The sequence below is a fragment of the Podarcis pityusensis genome, assembly GCF_964106645.2.
Source record: "Podarcis pityusensis genome assembly, chromosome: 1".
NCBI lineage: Eukaryota > Metazoa > Chordata > Lepidosauria > Squamata > Lacertidae > Podarcis > Podarcis pityusensis.
Window position 1 is genome coordinate 132,639,087 of NC_138028.1, and position 23,775 is coordinate 132,662,861.

At 44.6% G+C, this 23,775-nt stretch overlaps 1 protein-coding gene across 4 annotated transcripts in view; it reads right to left on the reverse strand.

The window, feature by feature from the left end:
- The window catches only part of PLEKHM3 (pleckstrin homology domain containing M3), an 83,969-nt gene extending 62,049 nt beyond the window's left edge, over positions 1–21,920 (reverse strand). Inside the window, exons 1-5 of one of the 4 annotated variants that reach the window (XM_081016747.1) lie at positions 21,783–21,917; positions 14,470–14,623; positions 13,159–13,309; positions 10,855–11,740; positions 3,641–4,567 (exon numbers count right to left, since the gene is read on the reverse strand). In XM_081016747.1, coding sequence (XP_080872873.1) covers positions 3,641–4,567; positions 10,855–11,443 — 1,516 coding nt within the window. In that variant the 5' untranslated portion in view covers positions 11,444–11,740; positions 13,159–13,309; positions 14,470–14,623; positions 21,783–21,917. Of the gene's footprint in view, positions 1–3,640; positions 4,568–10,854; positions 11,741–13,158; positions 13,310–14,469; positions 14,624–16,811; positions 17,077–21,782 lie in introns of those variants that run through there. The other 3 variants (XM_081016745.1, XM_081016748.1, XM_081016746.1) reach the window with 3 other exon arrangements.
- Positions 21,921–23,775: the final 1,855 nt, after the last annotated feature.

Here is a 23,775-nt window from a genome sequence, read left to right on the forward strand (position 1 = left end):
GGGCAGTTGGAGAGACAATGGGTCATATTACTATTTAATCACTTTTACTAAATAAATAAAGCAGCCCTAAGGTGCTGTCATGTCAAGGGAATTTACAGCAAAACAAAAAACCCCAAAGAAAGAAAAAGCCTAATTTTTCCATTACTTTTTTCCTCCCCTGAAGAACAAGAGAGGGTTATTACTGTAGCCTTAAGTCTCATCTTTGTGCAGCTCCTCTTTGATTCCCACTCGGACCCTGCCACTTTCTGGCACTAATTTGTCAGGCTGAACAAAGGAGGGATTTGTACCTCCTGTAAGGTCTCAATTAGGAAAGGCTTCTGCTGTATTATGTGCCATTCAGACAGGACACAATGATGGTAATTACAGGAATTTGCACTAAATGGCTGAAGAATTCGCAGCAAAACTTTTTTTTCTCCACCTCCACAAAGCTTGCCCCTCTTTTGCAGCTGTGGGGGAATTGGATGAGGGTAGGGGGGTGGAGAGAAGGGAAGGGTGGGCCTGAGGCCTACAAGATGCAATTACCAGCAGTATTCCTATTCAGTTAAACAGCCACCCCGCAAAGTTAAGACAGCGGACATCTTTCCAAGTGGGAAAAGACAAATGGCTACCTTCAACAAGGACTTTCAGCAGACAAGCCTGGTCCAGCCCAGTTTCCACAGCACGGCCTTTCCACTCGTTAGCTTTAACACATTTATTAGGTCGTTAAATTAAAATAAATGAATAATGACAATGCATCTTTTTGTTCTTCCCTTCGGGAACCCCAGGGCTCTTTTCATGGGATTATGTGATCCATCTAGAATGAGCTGCAAGATTGCATGCACACACCTCAATCCATACCCAAGTTCACCTTTCCTGGGGAGAAATGTTGGTGTGAGCTAGGAAATCACAGCTAACTTTAACAGTGCATGAACCTCTATAGGGTTCTCCAGCTGATAGTTTTTTTCTGAGGCACGGATCCTGCCAGAATGGCTCAGTAAAAACAGTAAAGTGCACCTTTCAGCCAATGCACAGCTGGAAACTACTAGCATAAATTGCCAGTGCAATGCTGCATACAAAAAACTGGATTTTGAGCAGACAAGGCCCAGGTTAAAAACCCTGCTCAACGACAAAACCTACTGGATCGCCTTGAGCTACTCACGAGATCTCAGGTCACAAATGCACATGCAGAGGTCCCTGGAGAGTTTCTGTTCGGAATGTGCCCATGCCCCAGATGAAGAAGGGTACAAGGCTTCTCTACAACCTTCTGCTGCGACCTGGATGGCAAAACACCGGAACCGTACACACACCTGCCCCCACCTACATCACCTCTAAAGTGTTTCCTTGCTGGAAAGATCTTAAAGGTAAGACTGGAGAGAGAAGGGGCTGCAAGGGGGCTGCTGAAACACTAGTGAGCAACCTGGGCTGTGTGCACAGATGCAACCAGCAGTGTCCAGCTTCAATATTTGCTAACATATTGCCTTGCCTTCACTGGCTGTATCTGTGTATATCCAATACCTCAAGGACCACTGCTCTCCATATGAACCGACCCAGACCCTGCAATCATCATCTGACGCCTTTCTTCGTGTGCCTCCTCCGCAAGAGGTCTGGAGGGTGGCAACATGAGAAAGGGCCTTTTCTGCAGTGGCTCCGTTTGTAGAATGCTCTCCCCAAGGTGGCTCACTTGGCACCTTCATTATGCATCTTTAATCGCCAGGCTTGAACGTTTCTCTTTCACATACTATGGCTTTTTAAAAGTGTTTGTGGGAGCAGGGCTATCGGGTTTGTTTTTGTCCTTGGTTTTATTATTTATTTTGTGTTCTCATTTTGTATCGTTATGTTGTGAACCGCCCCGTGATCTTTGGATGAAGGGCAGTATACCAATTTAATAATAAACGAATATGCTCCTGCTTTCACACTCACCTTCTTCATAGGAGAACTTAGGGAAAGCTCCACTAGGAATTTGCCTAAACTCCTTCTGCTCTCCTAGATGGGAGCAAAGGCAGCTGATCTTCCACCCACTTTCAATATGAATGGGGAGAAAGTCAATCAGGAGTAATAACTGTGGGTCGAGGGTAAAGGTTTTTTGTTTTTGCAGAGAAGTCACCAGAAATGGAATATTGGGTGTGATGCAATAAAGGGGAAACAAACATGGTGAGCAGCCTCTCCCAAACTGGTGCCCTTCAAATGTTTGGGACTACAACTCCCATCAGTCAGTATGGGATGGGAGTTGTAGTCTAAGTGTCCAGATGTTGCTAAACTGAGGAAGGCAGGGGGAGAGGAAATGGCTGGTTTATTTTAAAGCTAAATGTTCCATTTTAAAAAAGAATAATGATTACTATTTACAGAACAAGAACACCAGTCTCTCACTTCAAGAGGATCTCTATATGTAACTAAATAAGAAATTCAGCCTGCCAGAAAGGGGAAACCCACAATTCGCCAGCCAAATACTTTCCAAACACCACTTTTCAATTAAGATCCGTGAAATATGGTTGCTTTTCCGGGCTTTGACCCTAAACTTACTAATGCCAAATAGCTAAATCTCTCCTTAACATGCAGGAACAGAATGATGGCAATAAAAGGATTTTTTTTATAAAAAAAAACCTTTCAAAACAAGGTTGGCTGACCTAAAATATAAAGACAATTTACTGACACTGCCCCCTGCTGGAAAGACTAATTGCTGCATTCCTGGGCATCGGCAGTCAGGTGTGTTACTACCACAAGATGCCTTCCAACACCTTTCTCAGCCTCCTGACCCCGTTCAGCGGCTGGGGAGGCACAGATAAGTATAGGCTGTGCCCAGTGGGGCTTAATTTTTTATTATTTATTAAATCTGAATACTGCCCTTCATCGGAAGATCACAGGGCGTTTCGCAACATAAAAATACAAAATGAAAACACAATGTGATGAAGACCTCCAACAGAGAAGCATGGCCCATGCTTCTCTGTTGGAGAGATAAGGTGTCTCTATGGAGGCACCTTAGGGACGCGGGTGGCGCTGTGGGTTAAAGCCTCAGCGCCTAGGACTTGCCGATCGCTTGGTCGGCGGTTCGAATCCCCGCGGCGGGGTGCGCTCCCGTCGTTCGGTCCCAGCGCCTGCCAACCTAGCAGTTCGAAAGCACCTCCGGGTGCAAGTAGATAAATAGGGACCGCTTACCAGCGGGAAGGTAAACGGCATTCCGTGTGCTGCGCTGGCTCGCCAGATGCAGCTTGTCACGCTGGCCACGTGACCCGGAAGTGTCTGCGGACAGCGCTGGCTCCCGGCCTATAGAGTGAGATGAGCGCACAACCCTAGAGTCTGGTAAGACTGGCCCGAACGGGCAGGGGTACCTTTACCTTTACCTTTATGGAGGCACCTTATTTAGACAGCCAGGTTGCCCAGCCTGTTCCCCAAGTCTCCACTTGGATTCCTGCTGGTGCAAATCAGGACCTATTTAAAGAACCAGGTGCCAGAAGACTTGTAAGCCCTGGCAGCTCATCACAAGCCCATGCATTCATGAACCATGCCAGCACAGCTAGTGATACACAGAAAGATCGCCCAAGTTATAGAATTGCAACAGGAAGCTGTGCAAAACTCAGCAGAAAGCCCTTATACCTTGGAAAGGCATGTCAAGTAGTAAAGGCAGGCAGAACAAGTACAAAACGTCCGACATTTATTTGCTTACCTGCACACTTGAAACTTTGGGCAGTCAGTCCTCTTTCCAACGACAAGGTGGTCAGGATGCTCAGAAAGCTGGTGGTCACCGACTGCCGTTTGATCTTCCTATGCTCTTTTCCGCACGACAGGCCTTGGGTTTTGTTTCTGAGTGTCACTTGCAGATTCTGACCCAAGCTCCTGGTTGCATTGGCGGCAGACTTCAAGGCCTCCATCCATTCCTGAGCTCTTTGACGGGTTTCTGCCCGCAGACGAAGCACATCTTGAGGAAAGATAACCTGAAAGCAAGAGTCACAATCATCCAGAATATCAGTCTGGACAGACAGGCACACGTCAATGTTGTAGCTCAACAGAGGGTCTTCGTCAAGCCTACCCGTCTGAAACGCCATGAGGAGAGACCGGCTGAGTACAAAATGGAATGCTTTCCAGTTATTCTGGAGCGTCAGTCTGTAAAGAGTCCCTGATTTGAGAATGTTTTGGTAGTCCTTGATGTTTTGGGTCAACGATGCGGACTGGAAAAATTGGGTAGGTTCCTTCTGTAAACCACGATTTTGGATGATGCCGCTCTCATCGTTGTCTAATTTCTGCGAGCGCCCCAGATCTCCCTGGGACCTCATGAAAGATGGTACTGAGGAATGAACAGCTTCCCAAAGCTTCTGCCCCCAGTCCAAGGCCTCCCATGGAGACTCTGCCTTAAGCTGCAGGTGCGAGTTATTGAACAGCACTGCATCAACCACATTCGTTTCCACATTGATGCTTTGGAAATGCAAAAGCAGGTAGACAGTAGGAAGGTTCTGGTTCCCACTGTTGTCAAGCCAATACAGGTACAGTTTGTATGGAGTGAGTTCTGCGCAGCATGTCTGCCAATAGCTGTCATGGTTGTTCTTAATTTCCAAGTATCCTTTCTTCAGGATATTTGAGAATGTCGGCTTGTGTTCTAGAAGAGAGTTGAAATAAATGTTAACTACAAATATTTTAAGGGACGCAGGTGGCGCTGTGGGTTAAACCACAGAGCCTAGGGCTTGCCGATCAAAAGGTTGGCAGTTCGAATCCCCGCAACAGGGTGAGCTCCCCTTGCTCGGTCCCTGCTCCTGCCAACCTAGCAGTTTGAAAGCACGTCAAAGTGCAAGTAGATAAATGGGTACCGCTCCGGTGGGAAGGTAAACGGCGTTTCCGTGCGCTTCTCTGGTTCGCCAGAAGCGGCTTAGTCATGCTGGCGACATGACCCGGAAGCTGTACGCCGGCTCCCTCGCAAGATGAGCGCTGCAACCCCAGAGTCGGTCACGACTGGACCTAATGGTCAGGGGTCCCTTTACCTTTACCTTACAAATATCTTAAACTTCCTTCTCTACTGCAGTTTCTCAAATGGTGGGCCTCAGTGCCGCAGCCCAGCCAGGGCCTTCTCACTCTCCTGCCATGCCCACTTACCATGCTCTACTCTTCTGGTTGGACCAATGGCACCGCCAGCAAACCTCCCCGTGCAAAATTAAGATGACAGGAAGAAGAGAGAAGGGAGATTTCCCCAGGTGTTATCAGACAGCAACAGAAAGAACTGAAATGTGCCCACTGGTCCAACAAGGTTGGCAACCCACCTGCCAGCTGTTCTTTAGCTGCAATCCCTGCATTGCAGGACGTTGGACTAGATGATCCTTTATGTCTCTTCTAACTCTAGCTATATGATTCTTTATTATGATAACCCATCCTGGGAACTTACGCTGAAGGGCAACTAAGAAATCTAATAAATGAGTAATTGTCGTCTGCACAACAGTTTTTCAAGTTTGCAGATGGGTCCATTGGCCTAAAAAGATTGGCAAGCCCTGATCAAATCACTCTGGAAGTTAGTTTTCAAATACAATGAACAAACAATCGGGTTTGAGGTATCAATGAAATGTTTCCTTTGGCTACGTGGAAACTATTGTCAAAAAATCAGATTTAGAGTCTTCTGATGGCAACAAAGATGTCTGTTGCATTTTGTTGGGAAAAGGACCCACACCAGCACCCCAAACTTGCAAAATGGCTCCACTACATTTGGGTCAGAGTTATGATGATTCAAGTGATTTAATCAGATGTACATTCATGAAAGTAGGGTGACTGAAAACTGCAAGTGGAGGGACTTGGCTTGTAGCTTTGTCAGTTACTGCCCACTGGGGAGTCAAAGCACTTACGTATTTTTCGCTCTATAAGACACACCAGACCACAAGATGCACCTAGTTTTTGGAGGAGGAAAACAAGAAAAAAAATATTCTAAATCTCAGAAGCCAGAACAGCAAGAGGGATCGCTGCACAGTGAAAGCAGCAATCCCTCTTGCTGTTCTGGCTTCTGGGATAGCTGCGCAGCCTGCATTCACTCCATAAGACGCACACACGTTTCCCCTTACTTTTTAGGAGGGAAAAAGTGAGTCTTACAGAGCAAAATATACGGTAACTGGACTAGGACAATCAACTTGTAACATAAGAGACTAGCAATTCCAATTAATTATTCCTTTTTACTGAGCTGTAAAAACTCAGAAGTTGATTTCAAAAATCTGAACATTATTGGCAGCCATCTACATGACACACGGGTGCCTTTCAATGGGCTTCATTAGACTAAGAACTACTCCTCAAAATAAATGCAACGAAAGCAGGAAATTAAGTGAATCTAACAGCAAAGAGTATGACAGATTTACAACTCAACTCAGATGCAAGAACAACGGAGTCCATTACTTCCAGTTACAGGTGACATAGCAGGTGATAAAGGTGAGAAACTCTGAAGAAACAATAACTGAAATTTCTTTGGTTACATTGTGAGTAGGTAGGGCTGAGCGATATCTGGTTTTCAGTACTGCAATATATCACCAGCTAAACATTGCAATATACCGATACATCACAATGTCTGAAATGATGGAACTATGTGGAGGTGAACAGTAGGGCTGGGCGATAACTACTTTCCAACATTGTGATATGTCACCAGCTAAACATCACAATATAATGATATATCACAATGTATGAAATAAGGATGGAACTATGTAGAGGTATTGGCTGGTTTCCCCCACATTGTGATTTTTGCATAGCACGCGCGCACATACACACACACACACACATCATGATTTGCAATATATTGCCAGGTCAAAAGTTATGAAACCGGTATCACAATATGGACTTCAAACTGGTTTTGGACGATGTATCGCCGAGCCCTAACAGGAGTTCCATTTTAGTTCTGCATAACTTGCGTCTCCTGCACATACCGGACATCACAGGATGAAGTGAATCCCTCCCGGTGGCATTACTCCCTCTTCTCTCTTGCAAACGCCTACTATGCACCCATGTTCAGGGACTGTGTGCTCCCACGGGGCTCTCCTTCCTTCTCTTTTGTGGGTTGTGCTTCAAAACAGAGGTTTAAAGAGTGCAAAGGAATTTGATCCCTGTCTATAGGGATGCCTGGGGGTCTGAAGGGCTGGCTGTGCCACTGGTGGGCTAGGTAATGTATCTATACATCACCCAAAATTGGTTTGAAGCCCACATCATGGTAACGGTTTCGGAATATTCAACATGGTGATATACAGTGGTACCTCGGGTTAAGAACTTCATTCGTTCCAGAGGTCTGTTCTTAACCTGAAACTGTTCTTAACCTGAAGCACCACTTTAGCTAATGGGGCCTCCTGCTGCCACTGTGCCAGCACACAATTTCTGTTCTCATTCTGAAGCAAAGTTCTTAACCCGAGGTACTATTTCTGGGTTAGCGGAGTCTGTAACCTGAAGCGTCTGTAACCCAAGGTACCATTGTACTGTGAATTGTGATGTGTGTGTGGGGGGGCTATGTAAAAAATTGTGATGTGGGAAAAACCATGAAGCCAGTCATTGCTTCTCTTATGATTCCTGCTACCCCTGTTGTACTATAAAGTAACAGATGTAACAATATGTTAAAGATAAGTAAAAATGTGTCAGTTTTAGAACCCTAAGTAGTAGCAGTTTCCAGGACATTACCTCGTTTGCCTCTACATTGTTGCATCCTTATTTCAGACCCTTTGATATATCAATATATCATGATGTTTAGTGGGTGATATATTGTGATGTTGAAATTCAGACAAAGGGGGTGTGCTATGGCACTGCCTTGCACGTTGAGTTTTTCGAGATGCACTGCCACCACTGCGAGTTCATCGGCTCCCTCCACATTTGGGTGTTGCCATTGATAGAAAGTTTCTGATTGGTGAGGAATGGCAGAACTTCCAGGGGTGCTGGGGAGAGTGCCTGTCACTTTTGCATTTCTTGGATATGTGTGTGTCTCCTTCCCAGGCTGAGAACACATCGGATTTGGTGCTTGTGTAGTAACAACGCATCTTCACGCCTGCCGTAACGCGAGTGCATAACATCCAAAACGCAGCTTCCAAAAAGGAGCTTTATTTCACATAAACTGCTGGGGCAGTGTGTGGGTGTAATTAAATTCAATCAAAATTGGAAAAAGAAAAGGCCTTTAAAAAAAAAAAGTGTTGATGAGGCAAGAGTATAAGGAAGAAACCAATTTGATTTGCCTTCCCTCTCTGGTCCTAACATTCGTTGGGATTTCTGCGCTAACTCAAAAGCCATTAATGTATTTGAAAGCCACACAGATCCCTTTGTAGTGCCGATCATGCGCATATATTCCACAGTTACCTTCCCTTTCTGTTAATCATCCAATAAGAGAAACAGCGCAGCTACCGCAGACCCAAAGTGAAACTTAAGCCTGTTGTTCACGTTTCCATCAGGCACAGGTGACTCTTCCAAGCTTCTCCCAGGTTTTATGCCACACTCACCACTGTTTCCCCTCCCTCCTGCCTTTAGCAGAGACTTGCTTGTCTTTTGTTGAAAGAGAGAGAGAGAGAGAGAGAGAGGAGCTGTCTCTCCTCCCCATCTTTCACAGCCAGACAGTCTTTCTGCCAGCTTTTTCTCTCCAGCTCCTGTGAACTGGCTTCATCCGCTCCCACTTAAACTGGGACAATGACAGTGGCCGACTTGATTAAAATTCAAATGCAGCGGACCCTTCTGATTTGAGAAGTGGCCGGCTCCTGACATAGACAGTGGAATCACAGCTGCACTCCCCCCCAATCTCTCACTCTGGTTCCCTCCTGCCACCTCACCTGCCTGGTGTACAAAAGCTGCATAATACCTTTCCGCTGAGTGCTTTCTGTCCACCCTCTAAAATGGAAGCAGCATTTCTCTTCACTCTTTCCCCAAACAAGGAAATTAAATCAAGGCAGAGCGAATCAGAGCCCATCATAGAAAATAGGAGATAATCACACCAAATAGCCTACATCTGGGGTGCCTTCCTTTTTTTAAAAAAAAGTAATTTCTTGAGAAATAAGGACCAAAAGAAGAAAACAGCGAAGAAAACAACCTGCTGAGAGCCTTCTAAGATTCCTCTTATCTACAGATTATATCCCTTTTCTTGCTGTATTAGGTCTCATTACAATCTTTTTTGCATACACTGTGTTTCAAAAACGGTTGTTCACAGAGGGCAACATTTCTCTCCTTTTGTGCTCAAATAGTCTCCCCAGGTACTAGAAGAGGAAAAATTTGAAAGTGGCATGAGCAAAACCTGGGATGTTTATCACGGATAAATAATCTTGTATTGGTGGTCTAGTCTGCAAATAATAGAAGAGCTGTCTGATGGAATCAGCCCCCAAATCCATCTAGCACAGCCTTGTATGGAAGCCCACAAAAGATACCTGCAAATGAAGGATAGAAATGCAGCTAGCCTGTCTAGGACTGGCAGCTGTGGGAACTGAGAGCTCCGGCCTCCTGCAAAACTGCCCCATCCCTGCTGAGCAGAGAGGAAAGGACTTTCCCCCTCAGGCAGCCTGCTTGGTTTCTACACTGGGTGCCAAGGATGGATGGAGAGCACCATGTTGGTATGCGGTCCCTTGTTGCCCATGGCTATCAGGTGAGTGCTTCAATATAAGGCTGAACAGGTGCCTTGAGGAAGCTTGAACATGGCATGGAGGGGCATCCGTGCTTCATTGGCTTCCCATCCCCAGTGGCAGGCTGCCTTGTAATGCAGATGTTCCATTTAGCTCTTATGCCTAATCTCCATTGATAGGCCTGTCTTACATGAATCGCCTGACTTGGTCAGGCCACCCCTAGAGTACTGCGTTCAGTTCTACGGAGCACCCTTCAAAGGTGCTCATCATATCCAACCTAAACTTTGGATTTTTAAACTGGTTTAAAAAAACCAAACATATTTTCCAAGTCGCCCTTTCCTAGTAGCCCTTTCCATGTTGCAAAATATACAGTTGGTCCGCCACTTAGGCAAGGGTTCAGTTCTAGGGACACATGTGCAAAGGCAAAATCACGCAATATCAGGAACAAACCCCCCCCCCCACTCCCAGAGCCTTCCCTAAGGCCTGGTAAGCGGAACACCTCTGGGAGCATTCCAGAGACCTCTTGCAACCTTCCAGATCCTGGTAAGCAAGGAAAATCCACTGGGTGCATGGGACAGGGGGAAATAAATACATGGAGAGTGGGTAACGTGAGTTTTCCCTGCTCTCCATTTATTTAACACCCTCCCCCCCACACACACATATAAGGTTGCGATCACATAGGTAAAATGAGCAAAAGTTGCAGGCCCACTATAGTAAGATTTCTTCTTTTAGTAGCCTTTGTACTAACCCCCCCCCCCAAATATCCTGGCCTTTTTATAATTGCTAATGCTTTCACCTTTATTAATTTTTATTATTTTAGGTCATTGCATTTACAGTGTTTTCCTTACACTGTGGTGCTCCTTGGGCCAAATATAAATAATTTGATAAACTAAAGTGCTAAAAATTAGCCATAGTGTCAGAACTGCATAGGCTGACCATCCTGGGATTCAAAGTCACTACCTTTGTCCTCATAGAAAGAATCAGCGAACAGAGCATCCTCCAGATTCTCTCCCTTACTTCCAGATACTGTCGTGAGCTGGGTAGCATAATTTAGAAGGGCTGCAGAATCAAAGTCTTCTACTGCCAAATGTGTCACAGAAATATTTATATTTACAACCGTAACTCAAGTTGAGTTCCTCTGCTTTTAAGGTTGAGAAATGGGCAACTTGCTTGAGACAACCTTTGCAACCCATGGTGGGAATTGGGAACTGAATTTCGAGGTTCACAGCTCCAAATTCAACCTGGGATTGTGTTGCCTCACCGAACCTGTCACTTTCTGCCTTCGCTAAGAGACAGGCACCAAAAGAAGAAGAAGAAGGAAGCCAGGTGTAGCAAAGCATCAAGCACTCACCAGAGTTCCCTTGAATGTCCTCTCCCTTTTCAAATCCAGTTGGTGCAAATGAAAGTTTAGGACATCGATTGTCTTGATTAGACGGCTGCTGTGAAGACGCATCAGCTAAGATGACACCCCAGTCTATGTGGCTGACGTCTGAGCGTGACCGGTTGTGGCCTGGCTTGAAAGTGGCCGTTTCCTCACTCTGCACTATAATATCGTTCACAGAACGGGGCCGACCCCGCCTCCTCTGGCAGATGTTAAAAGCCGAGGCCTCCCCCCGTTCCACCCAAGAGAGGTTGTCTGGAACCATTCCCCTTTGTACTCCAAACTGTTCTTTGGCAGGAATTGCAGTCTGCACTTTGGTTTCCAAGAGTCCGTTTTTGCAGTGCTCCCAAACGAGGTTGGTTTTCCCCAAAGTGATGTTCCTCAGGTCTCCGCAGGCTGCAATCCTATTAAACACCTCGTGGCCGACCAGCTCAGGAACTTCCTGGACCCCATAAACCTCTGGCGGCTGCACATTCTCTCGTTTAGCATCAAAGGTGCTAAAGAAATCTTCCGTCACTTCCAAGGCCGGACTGATGTCATCGACCTCCAACGCCTCCATTTTATTGGCAGTCAGAGCAGAAACTTTGGGGGAATTTTGTCAAAAAACAACATAAAAATTCCAGGCGCAGAAGAGGAAGGTGCCTCAGGAAAGATTCTGACACTGTTTGAACGAGGAGGTGATGGGAGCTAAATGGTTAGGGTTGCAACTGGCATCGGCCTTCAGATGTTTGGCTTGACTTCCCTTTGTAAACGTGCTACTGAAGATTAACTTGCCCTCTGACTTACCAGTCTAAATGGTAAGATAGGATGGGAGGGTATTGGCTGTGCAGTAGAAGTCCGCAGAATCTGGATTTTCCTGTAAAACATGTTACAAAACCATGTTAGTGAAGTTGCTCTCTCACCAGAGACAGGGTGAGTGGAACACCAGCAGAGAGATGCTGTTCTGCATGTCTTATCTGCAAAACGCCTATCAACACTCAAATGTTATAGGGTTCTCTGAGTATGGGCCATAACTTCACTAGACTAACTAAAGGAAGACTGCAAGTGCTTCAAGTTCCCTCAGGCTGTAGAAAAAGTGGTGTAAAGGGAACGGACGTGTAATGGTTCTAGGGGTTGCTCGTGCGTAAGCCGGTGCTTATCTCCCCGGCTGGGTGCAAACACCTGGCTGGGTTGCCTAAGTGAACCTTTTCTGTCCGGACAGCCACTCACCCGTGGCTGACTCAATCGCTGGCAGAATCCGTCAGTGGGCATTTCTTAAACTTCTTCCAGCAAAGAAGCTCTTTGACGCCTAGTCTCCTCCTACTCTCTCTGCGCGAAAGCCTTCTGCGCAAGGAGGGCGTAGGCAGCGGAGGACCCCTACTCTCCCCGCTGGTCCCAGGCAAGGAGTCATGGGACCGCCTCGCCGCCTCCCCCATCTGCCCCCCTTCTCCACTGGTGCTACGCTGATTCTCTTCCCCAGAAGATGGGCTGCTTCTCCTGATCCCTGGACGCTCTCTGGAATCCCTCTGGCTTTTGCTCTCTCCCTCCAGCACTGATAGCAGTTCCCTGACAGGAGGTTAGGAGTCTGAGGGGGAAGATGCAAGGCGATGAGGTAGAGAGCTCAAGGGGTAGCCAACATTCACAGACACTTGGTTTCTGAAGCTCTGGGGAGAGGAGAAGAATCAGTGGGGCAACAACCATATTTTCCTCCTTAGGCTTTTTGGTCCCAAGAACACACACTTCAGAGATGTCTCTATCTTAATAGCCCTCACAGATATTTTTTCTTTACAACTGATCACACTTCTTTTGTCTAAGATACACTTGCACCTGATTGTGTTTTCTTGACCTAAGAAGCCCTTTGTGGCAAAGTCCAAGTACATACATATTTATCACTCAGCACTGTTAATTAATATACGTTGCAGAACATTTATTGGGCAGGTATATGCCCTGTTTGTTATTCTTTAATTTGAGTGGCTGCCTGTGAAAAGGGTTTCAGTGCCAATGACACTGTGACAAACAATTTGTTTACATCTCTTGATTCAGTCAAAGCAATTGACCCCATTTTCTAGTTAAACTACTCTTGTGTTCTTCAGACCAAAACACATCTAGTCACTTAAATAGCCACAAATTAACACCCACCAGCCCATAAATACTGTGATTTATTTTCATAATTTAAGCTAGCAATTAAACTGCCTAGACATTGAACAATTTAGTACACTCTGTGCAAGGTTAACTGACTAAAATGCTTTGATCGGCTGCTATTTTTACATGGCAATTTTATACAGGTCTACTCACAATCAAGCCTCGTGGAGATCCACCAGGTAAAATGCAGCCTTGGAGATCCCTTTTTCTTAGATTGGCATTGTAAGCGTTTTCTGCCACATCACTTGGGTACATCCAAAACTATTTTACTGCCAAAATATTTATCAGTTGCAAATCGCAAGCCCTGTGATGGGAAGACATGACTCAGCGTCATTGTACAATAGTGGAGAAACCACGATGCAGCGAGATTTCCACAATCAAAGGAGATTCCCAGAAGTGTTGGTAACTCGGTTTTCAAATAAGGGATAAGGCGGACCAAGAAAAAGAAAGAAAGAAACCTATCATCTTTGTTATTATTACTGACAAAATGTCCGACATAATGACAGGCAGAGTGTGAGCCTGTATACTGCTCTGGGGAAATGCAATACATCTCCGTGTGCTCTGGGCCAGAAATATACTCTATCCCCTTGTGAGAGGTCTGTCAGCGGAAGGCCACCCAGTGTCACTGCTGGTTTTGCCCTCACCACAATAGTGTGTCCTCCCACCCAGCACACAAACGCAGCACTGTTCTCTTCCCCATAAGAGAGAGAGGCAGTGTTTAGAAACTCAAATAATATAAGCTAATCACCAAATGGCACCTTAAATCTAGATTACGGTCGCTACAACGGTATGACTAGGTGCCACCTCCGCCCCTGGCCGGGTTTGTTGTTGTTGTTTATTTCATTTCTATATCACTTTATGTTTTAAAGATAAAAATCTCAAAGCAGTTTACAACACATTTAAACATCAAATGAAACAACCCAGGATAAAACTAAGTCAAGCTTCAAGGAAAATATAGTTTGCTTTCCCCATACAGTGGTACCTTGGGTTACAGATGCTTCAGGTTACATACGCTTCAGGTTACAGACTCCGCTAACCCAGAAATAGTACCTTGGGTTAAGAACTTTGCTTCAGGATGAGAACAGAAATCGTGCGGTGGCAGCGGGAGGCCCCATTAGCTAAAGTGGTGCTTCAGGTTAAGAACAGTTTCAGGTTAAGAACGGACCTCCAGAACAAATTAAGTACTTAACCCAAGGTACCACTGTATTTATTTTCCTACTTAATTTACAGAGCTGCCCCATAGCAGCAGGATTCTAGGGAGCCAGTGGGGTGTAGTGGTTAGAGTGTTGGACTAGAACATGGGAAATCAGGGTTCAAATCCGCACTCAGTCATGAAGCTCACTTGGAGCCTCCTAACCTACCTCACAGGGTCATTGCAGGGAATGACTAAAGAGTGGTGTGAACCATGTACTCCTTGGAGAAAAATGTGGCAAACTGACGCAAGAAATGACCTCTTCTGCTTACCTTCTTAAGAAAGCTGGAGGGGCCAGCCAGATGGAGATGTCAGTGCCAGCCTTGCATCCAGGTATCTCCACCTGGTCACAATTTGATCCATGCCAGTCGCAAAACGCGCCTGGCACCTGGCTGATTTCGAACACTGGAAAGTGGCAACTGTTTGCTGATGACAGTGAAAATAAAGACATGCACTTGTGGATAACGCTGGAGAGTGTGTGTGTGCAGTAACTACCCCCACACCTGAGTGATACCACTGTCTTGGCAAATGGTAGTTTCCTCCCCCTCTGAACTAAGGAGGAGGCTGCAACCTGTTTATTTTGTCCCTTGGCACCAAGCCTGCTACCTCCATGGCTCTATCCTGGGTTCTGCTTCTCAGTCAAGTAGTAGAGTTCACTATTAAGGACACAAGAGAAGCCTGGAAACTGGCATGGGCAGATTAAACCAGGTGTGGGGAACCTCAGGTCTGCCATATGCCGCTGAACTACAACTCCCATCATCCCTGGCCATTGGTCATGCTTGCTGGGGCTGATGGGGGTTGCAGTGCAGCAACATCTGGCAGCCCTAAGGTTCCCCACACCTGGTTTAGGTAGCTGATCACAGGAGCCCCTGGATTCTTGTTGCCAACTTCGGTTTCAGCAGTTCAGAAAGAGGGCTACCAGATTCAGACCCAGAGACTGCCTGAAGCTTGAAGAGCTGCAGGGCAGAAAGAGAGTACAGTGGTACCTCGGGTTACATACGCTTCAGGTTACAGACTCTGCTAACCCAGAAATAGTACCTCGGGTAAAGAACTTTGCTTCAGGATGAGAACAGAAATCACGTGGCAGCAGTTGGAGGCCCCATTAGCTAAAGTGGTGCTTCAGGTTAAGAACAGTTTCAGCTTAAGAACAAACCTCCGGAACGAATTAAGTACTTAACCCGAGGTACCACCGTATGCAGCAGCAGTCTATCTGACCCTCAGTGCTTTAACTGTTTATCCATCCATTCTGCAGGGTTCAGTGAGAATCCTAAAGAAGAGAAAGGCCTGCTTTTCAAAAGCAAATTCCTATTCCTCAGTGCCTGAAAGACATGCTGAAAAAATGTGTTGGCAGTTTCTGTTGTAGGACTGAGTGGAGGCTTCAGACGTTATGGGAGATTTCACTTTATTCAGCCTAACAGTTTCCCCTCTAGTTTCCATTCCCTTGAACTAGCAAACCTGTCTAAATACATATTAGGGCAATGCCTTTATTGGGCCAATAAAAATGTCATAAAATACTGTGCAATTTTGGCTGGCCTAATAAAAGTAGTGCCCTAATATTTGGCATTTTTCTTATAGGTCGACTCAGCTACCTGTATATTTTCTACATAGAACTGAATTGCACACATCTAAAAGCCGAAATCTGAATTCAGCACGGCTTCATCTACAGCATATCTATATGCAGGGCAAACCAGAGTAATCTTAGCACTATGGAGACAACAAACCCATTCTGAATTAAACCAGTGAGAAATGATACAAGATTAAAGGAGCCTGAGAAAATCTATCAATGTTAGTGTTAGTGGTTTTTTTTTTTTGAGTTCGTTTTTTAAAAATAATATTTATTAAAGTTTCAAAAGAAGAAAAATCACATTAGTAAAAAGATTAACAATAAAGAGAAAAAAATACAAAGTAGAAAAAAGAAAAAACAGTTAAAAACAATTCCATCTTTTCATCACTTCTTTTACATTTACTTGTTTCCCGGACCTCCTCATACCTCCCTCTTTTGTATTCCAATTCAATTTGTTAATCCAACAATTCCTTTCCCTCCTTTTTAATCCTGATCTTTAATCTTGATATATTATAACATTAAATTTTTACGTATTAAAAACCAATTTTTCCATATTCTTTTGTACCTGTACAGCTAGAAACCACTTAACTTCAATCCAAGATCATTCTAACATTCATTAATTTTGCAATATTTCTGTAAATAGTCTTTAAATTTCTTCCAATCTTCTTCCACCGACTCTTCTCCCTGGTCACGGATTGGGAATGTTAGTGTTAGTCAGCTAAAGATTATCCATCACTCTCCATGGCGATAGATCTAGCAACAATAATTCATAATACAGCAGCAATTTAAGCAATTTCAGTCTCTCTCACATGCATGACTTTAAATGCAGAAAATGAAAGAAGAAACAGAACTGTTTGCCATATACAGGAGCACTTCTCTAAAGCTCTGTTAGAGCAGCTTCTGGTAAGCAGGGCTGACTATCCAGGCTGACTATCCCTCTGTATTACTGTCAGTCTGACTTCCAGTCTGAAACCACTCAGGAGCAGGTGACAAGGAAAAGAAGAAGTGGCTCAGTTCAGAGGTTGAATGCAAAACAAAACACTGACTCACCAGGGAAATCATGTCATGCAGCGACCTTTCCCAAGCATTTTGCATGTCGTCAACCAGAGGAAGTATTTATACCCAAGGCTCAAGGTACCGAATCTTCCTATCAACACAGCAACAGTGAGAAGCAGTCAGAGAACTTCCTGGAAACTCTTGTCTTTTTTGAATACACTATTTAGCACAACTGCTGCTGCTGGCTTCTAAGAAACCTCCCTCACACACACACCCAAAACCCTTCTGATTTAACTCTCAGTAGCAGGGGTCCCCACAAAGCAAGAAACTTCACTAGGGTTGAATGAAATCACAGTATATCTGAAAGGTTGTGGTAAGAATAAGGAGGCATTCAACTAAATCAGAGTTTCTCAAACTTGGGTCTCCAGCTGCTTTTGGACTCCCATCATCCTTAGCTAGCAGGACCAGTTGTGGTCAGGGATGATGGGAACTGTAGTCCAAAAACAGCTGGAGACCCAAGTTTGAGAAACTTTGAACTAAATAAACACACAAGTGCAGCTAGTTCTGCTTGAATGACGGGACTTCCCCCTGTCCCTTCCCCAGACACATCCACCCTGCTGTCCCCAAAGTTGCTCCAGAGGGTTGGAGGAAACCCCAAAACAGATTTAGGGGGCACATGGGGGGGGGAGAGAGGGAAGAAAGTCCCACTGCACAAGCAGAAGCATTTCACTCATGCAAAGCACTACCTGGCGATCTGCTGAATACAACCCACTGCTATCACAACATTATCAACATCATACATTCAGAAATATTTCATCATCTAGCTGGATCTAGCCATAGAATGTGCCCAGACTGGCAGCTTGTTGTGCCCTTTATTACATATATCATATTTTGACTCTCCTCCACCTCTTTTAGCAGCTCCTGATGTTTATAATTATTTTACTGCATTTCCAAATTAAACCTATTTATTATTTATCACATATAGTCAATATTTGTTTTATATCACTACACATTTTTGTAATTAATCCTGCTAATGTCTTAATCTGTTCGCAATATTTTTAAGTATTTAAAAAATGATTTCAACTCTATATTAAAAACTTTGTCGTCTTGAACGTACCGGGGTTTTGTTCCTGTCCCTTGCGTGCATCAGAGGAGCACACATAAGCCTGTTATGCCCTATTTTCAGCCACTTCTAGGTTGCCGTGATGCACGCATGCACAGCCACACGTCAATCGGATGTGCATAAATTGGTCACTGCCTGTTATGTCAAAATCAGCACTTTGAATTGAGCCCAGAAACTTATCGGCAGTCAGTGCAATTGTGCCAGAATCAGTGTAATATGAACATACCTTCAGGGCTCACTCAACAATCTGGCTGCTGAATTCTGCACTAGCTATAGTCTCCAAATTGTCTTCAAAAGCAGCCCCACATGGTCATCTAGCCCAGACATTATCAGAGCATAGACAACTGAAGCTAGGTTATCCTCATCCAGAGAGGGTCACAGCTGGGTTCCCAGCAGAAGGTTCATGGCACCAAAGCAATTTGTGCCTCCGATAACAGAAGCGGATCCAGAAGTCCCGCTAAATTGTGCACCTGCCTCTTTAGGGGGAGTGCAACTCCTTCCAGAACAGAATGAACCCCACCCATCCGGTGAGTAGTAGAAATCAAGGAGAGCACTCAACAGCCCAGTTCCTGGCCCAAGAAAAGGGAACTCAGAATTTGAGATGGATGAAGAAAAATCTCATCTCCACTGTCCCTTGTATCATGCTGAAGGTTTATACAGTGGTACCTTTGGGTTAAGTACCGTATTTTTTGCACCATAACACTCACTTTTTTCCTCCTAGAAAGTAAGGGGAAATGTCTGTGCGTGTTATAGAGGGAATGCCTACGGGTGGCATGCCTACGGATTTTCCTCCTCTAAAAACTACGTGCGTGTTATGGTCGGGTGCGTGTTATCGAGCGAAAAATACGGTACTTAATTCGTTCTGGAGGTCCATTCTTAACCTGAAACTGTTCTTAACCTGAAGCACCACTTTAGCTAATGGGGCCTCCTGCTGCCACTGCGCTGCTGGAGCACGATTTCTGTTCTCATCCTGAAGCAAAGTTCTTAACCCGGGTTACTATTTCTGGGTTAGCGGAGTCTGTAACCTGAAGGCGTCTGTAACCTGAAGCGTATGTAACCCGAGGTACCACTGTACTTAGTCATCAGTGTTTTCTCCAACAGGCTACATGTTTCAGTTCTGGATAAACAGACCCTGTTTCACTCTCAGACAGATTGAATACTCAGTTAGTACAAAAATACATTGACCTTGGAATTCTCCTACCAGCAGAACAAAGCCATGCATATGTTTGCATTTTCTTTTTGCCATGGAGGCAACTCTGAAGCATCATGTATGCTCAGCACAAACAAAAGCAAGTCATACAGACATTGCTAGAGATGAGGTCATTAAGCAGGGAGGCTGATGATGAGATGGCTGTTTATAACCATACTCCCTTTTTCTATACTTCCAGTTCCTGTAACTGAACCAGGAAGGAAGAAAAATGTGGAGTCTGTTATATTGCTTCACATGAGAGAATTTGTGGCAGCAAAAATGAATAAATCAGGTAATTTCAAAAGATACTGCAGCACTGACTTTTGGATGCTAGGGGCATGCCTGTCCATAATTTAAGCAAAAGGAAGTCTCTGTGTATTCAACAGAACTTAGACCCTAACTAAAAGGAAATTATGCTATTGAGAATATCATAACCAAAATAGGAAAATATTTCAAATATTTGCCAGCATCAAAACCCAGGACGATTATTCCAACCCCCATTTTCAGGGCAGTTTTAAAGACGAATATGTAACATTTAAATGGTCTTATTCTTCTCTCTTTCTGCAGAATAGCCATGTGCAGCCCAGGAAAAGAGAAGATAAATAGACTCCTCCTCGTCTCTCTACTTAATCCAATTTGCAACTGTTGAATCCTTCACTTTCATCTGGATTATTCCATGGCCTGCATCCTAGACTGGAAGGGGGATACTCTGAACAAAGTACTGGCATACTATAGTGCAGCCTTGTAAATAAGTTTACAACAGTTACCAGCCCACAACATTTTTATAAGCATGCCTATCTGCCTTATATTCCTCTGCTCCAACCCAATCTTGGAGGGAGTTCTATCCCTGGCTACCTTAAAGAGCACTATTAAATGACAGGTGAATGTACTGTCTCCTATACAGTATCTCCTAACAACTCCATAATAGAAAAGTTGGCTTTTTATTGGCAAGTTGATCAAACTGGTTCACTTCCTCTCTAGTCAGTATCAGTCCACAAGGATGGAGTTTTGCTACAGTTTATATACTTGATATTCAGTCATTCTGAGAATGGTGTATTATATAGTTTATGGTTATTGTGAAAGAATCTGTGGCAGTGAAAACTACTGGGATTCAAGTAACTAACAATGCAATCCTATACATATCCTCTTAAGAACCAGCAAGTTCAATGGAAGTCACTTGCAGTTAAGACTGCAGCCTATACTGGATTTAAAACAGAACAAATGCTAATCCTAATCACATTTGCTTGTGAGTAACAAGTCTTATTAACATCAATTAGATATATGTATGGGTGTGTGTTTATGTATATGCATATATGTGTGTGTACATCTCTGTGTGTCTGTACACACACACAAATATACAAACACACATTCAAAATTAGCCAGGCACCAGACACATTTTGCACCTGCCTATTGGCCACTTGCTACCAAGTGAAGATGCCTGACATCATTTGGAGGGCATATCTGGGGATCATTGGATCTTGACTATTTTCACACACTAATACAACATCCTGTAGGAACAGGCCAATATATATGTAGACTGTCCCTGGATAAAGTGACTTTTCTTCTTTCAGTTCTCAAAGTTCTTAACCTAGCTCAAGGTTGCCATCTGAACTAGCCAAATGTTTAACAGATAATCACAGCCAGTCCATTATTTGAAAAAATAAGACTTTCAAACCGTCTTGCCCCAAAATGGCAACTATAACCTCCTTTTTCACACTTTGCATTCTGGAGTAAAAATATGTGCGTTCTCAAGGAAGCCTGGGTAACATGGTACACTCAGAACACAAATAGTAAACTATTTTCCATAATACTTAAAAATAATAATCAAAGAGAACATTAATATGCTTTTAACTCTGATTCAACAATTTGCATGCCTTCAGAGGGCACCACATATGTGGTGCACATGTAATGTGCTAGAAAGCTATTCTGGTAGAGTCTTGCCTGAAACAGGGAGACCTGGCCTCAAATCTGCACTGCACCACAAAGTTCACTGAGTGATTTCAAGGCACCTGCCATCATTCAGTTTAAAGGAATTCAATTTATTCCATAGGGTTGTTGCAATGATACAAGTGGGATGGGGATGGGGAGAGGGGGATAGGAGGCTCTTACACACTACCTTGGAAGAAGGGCAGGTTAAACACTACATAGAGAAGAGAACGAATATATATTAGATGCAGCAACAACGACAAAACACAGTTTACATAAAACGCTTAAGCCGACTGCACAGCTTTGTGCTTGTCCTGCAGTTACTGCGTGGCTTCTTTGGTGAAAGCTATAACTGCATCCATGGGATGACCTAATATTGCATAATTTAAGGAGCTGGGGGGGGGAGGGGAGGACGGGGGGGGGGACAGAGGATGAATACAGATCCAGGCACAAGAAATGCACAACAACAACAACAACAACAACAAACCCCCAAGCTGCTTGATTTTATAAGGATGCCCGCCTCCTAAAAGTGCCAGGCTGCAGAGCCTGCAGAGCAAAGAGGGCACCTGGCACAATAAGGAAGGCGCCCTAAACGCCCAGGCTGGACCTTCGGGATGGTCAGCGGCACAGCCGGCCTTTCCACTCCCATCTGCGGAGCCTCCAGGGACTCAGCCGCAAAGGCAAAGGGGCTCAAGCCACAAGGCAGCCTCGACCCGGACTCCGCAGCAGCCGCCCACGCGCCGCCCGGGGGTCCCGCATTTATCCCCCCCCCCCCGGTTTCCCTTGCCTTCTCTTCCCGTCCTCCTCGCTCCCTCCGCCACCGGCCACACACACCGGCAACCGCCCTCAGCCTCAGCCGCCGCCGCCGCCTCGGCTCTCTCTGTTTACAACCTGCCCTGGCCCGGTGCTCGCCTCAAACGCTTCCCCGCAGCAGCCAGGGAAACAAGAACCGGCAAGAAGGTTCCGGCAGGCAGCCTGTTCCGCACTCCTCAGCCCCGCCCAACATAAAGATAATGATGACGATTATTATTATTATTATTATTATTATTATTATTAGACCGCCCTATACCCGGGGGGGGGGTCCTCAGGGCAGTTCGCAAAATACAATCAAGATACAAAACCACAAAATACATAATAAAAGTAAAAACAACAACCTAATAATAGTATAATAGTATAATAATAGACAGCATCTTAAAAAGCAGAGACATCACCTTGCCAACAAAGGTCCGTATAGTAAAAGCTATGGTTTTCCCAGTAGTGATGTATGGAAGTGAGAGCTGAACCATAAAGAAGGCTGATTGCTGAAGAATTGATGCTTTTGAATTATGGTGCTGGAGGAGACTCTTGAGAGTCCCATGGACTGCAAGAAGATCAAACCTCTCCATTCTGAAGGAAATCAGCCCTGAGTGCTCACTGGAAGGACAGATCCTGAAGCTGAGGCTCCAGTACTTTGGCCACCTCATGAGAAGAGAAGACTCCCTGGAAAAGACCCTGATGTTGGGAAAGGAGAAGGCACAAGGAGAAGGGGACAACAGAGGACGAGATGGTTGGATAGTGTTATCGAAGCTACCAGCATGAGTTTGACCAAACTGCGGGAGGCAGTGGAAGACAGGAGTGCCTGGCATGCTCTGGTCCAGGGGGTCACGAAGAGTCGGACACGACTAAGCGACTGAACAACAACAACAACAATAGTATAATAATAATAATAATAATTAATAATGCAGACCCTACATCATGGGCATAGCCAGGATTTTTGTTGGGGGGACAGAACCTCAGTTATTTAAGCATTTTTTATTGATTTACTTGATTTAGAAGGGGGGCAATTGTCCCCCCCCCACCCCCATATGTCCCTATTTTCCAGGGACAGACCCGGATTTACAGAAGCCGTCCTGGTTTCTGATTTGATCCCAGAATGTCCCGCTTTTCCTTAGGACAGCCCTATTTTTAACGGAGAAATGTTAGAGGGTATGGAGTTATGTGACCCCCCATGCAAATGTAAGTAACTATACAACCTTTATAAGGCATCTGAAGGGAAGTTTTTGTAATGTTTGAGGTTTTATTATGTTTTTATATATGTTGGAAGCTGCCCAGAGTGGCTGGTGCAACCCAGTCAGATGGGGGTTGGTGGGGTATAAACATTATTGTTGTTGTTGTTATTATGGAATAGGATGTCCCTATTTTCATCGGAGAAATGTTGGAGGGTATGGAACAGGAATAAACAACTTGTGATGGCTGGTAATAATAATAACACTAATTGTAAAAATTTAAAAACACGGGCAGGACTGAAATAGCTCTTACAATGTGTGACAGATATAAGAGTTAAAAAAATACGCGATACAAGAAAATAAGGGATACTCGCTGAAGAGATGGAGGGAAGTCGCAGGCTCAGCAGAGCTAAAAGTATTTAAGTGATTTATTGTAATGTATTGTAAAAGTATGTATAAGGAAAATAATAAAAATTTCTTTAAAAAAACCCAACACTAATAACAACAATATCAGTGTGTGACGGCAGGTAACAGCCAGAGCCCCTAGCGTTATGATAATCTCAACATTGTGGGTACTTTTCAAAAGAAAAAGCCCGTTGGTTCTTTTATTCTGTTCCCCCCACATCATACACACAATTGGCTTTTCTGGGATTTTGAGATGTTCACCAGGGCTAGCGTAGTTATCTAGTCCAACCTCCTGCAATGCAGAAATCTAAATGAAAGCATCCAAGACAGATGGCCATCCAACCTCTACTTGAAAACCTCCAAGGAAGGAGCGTTCACAATCTCCCAAGG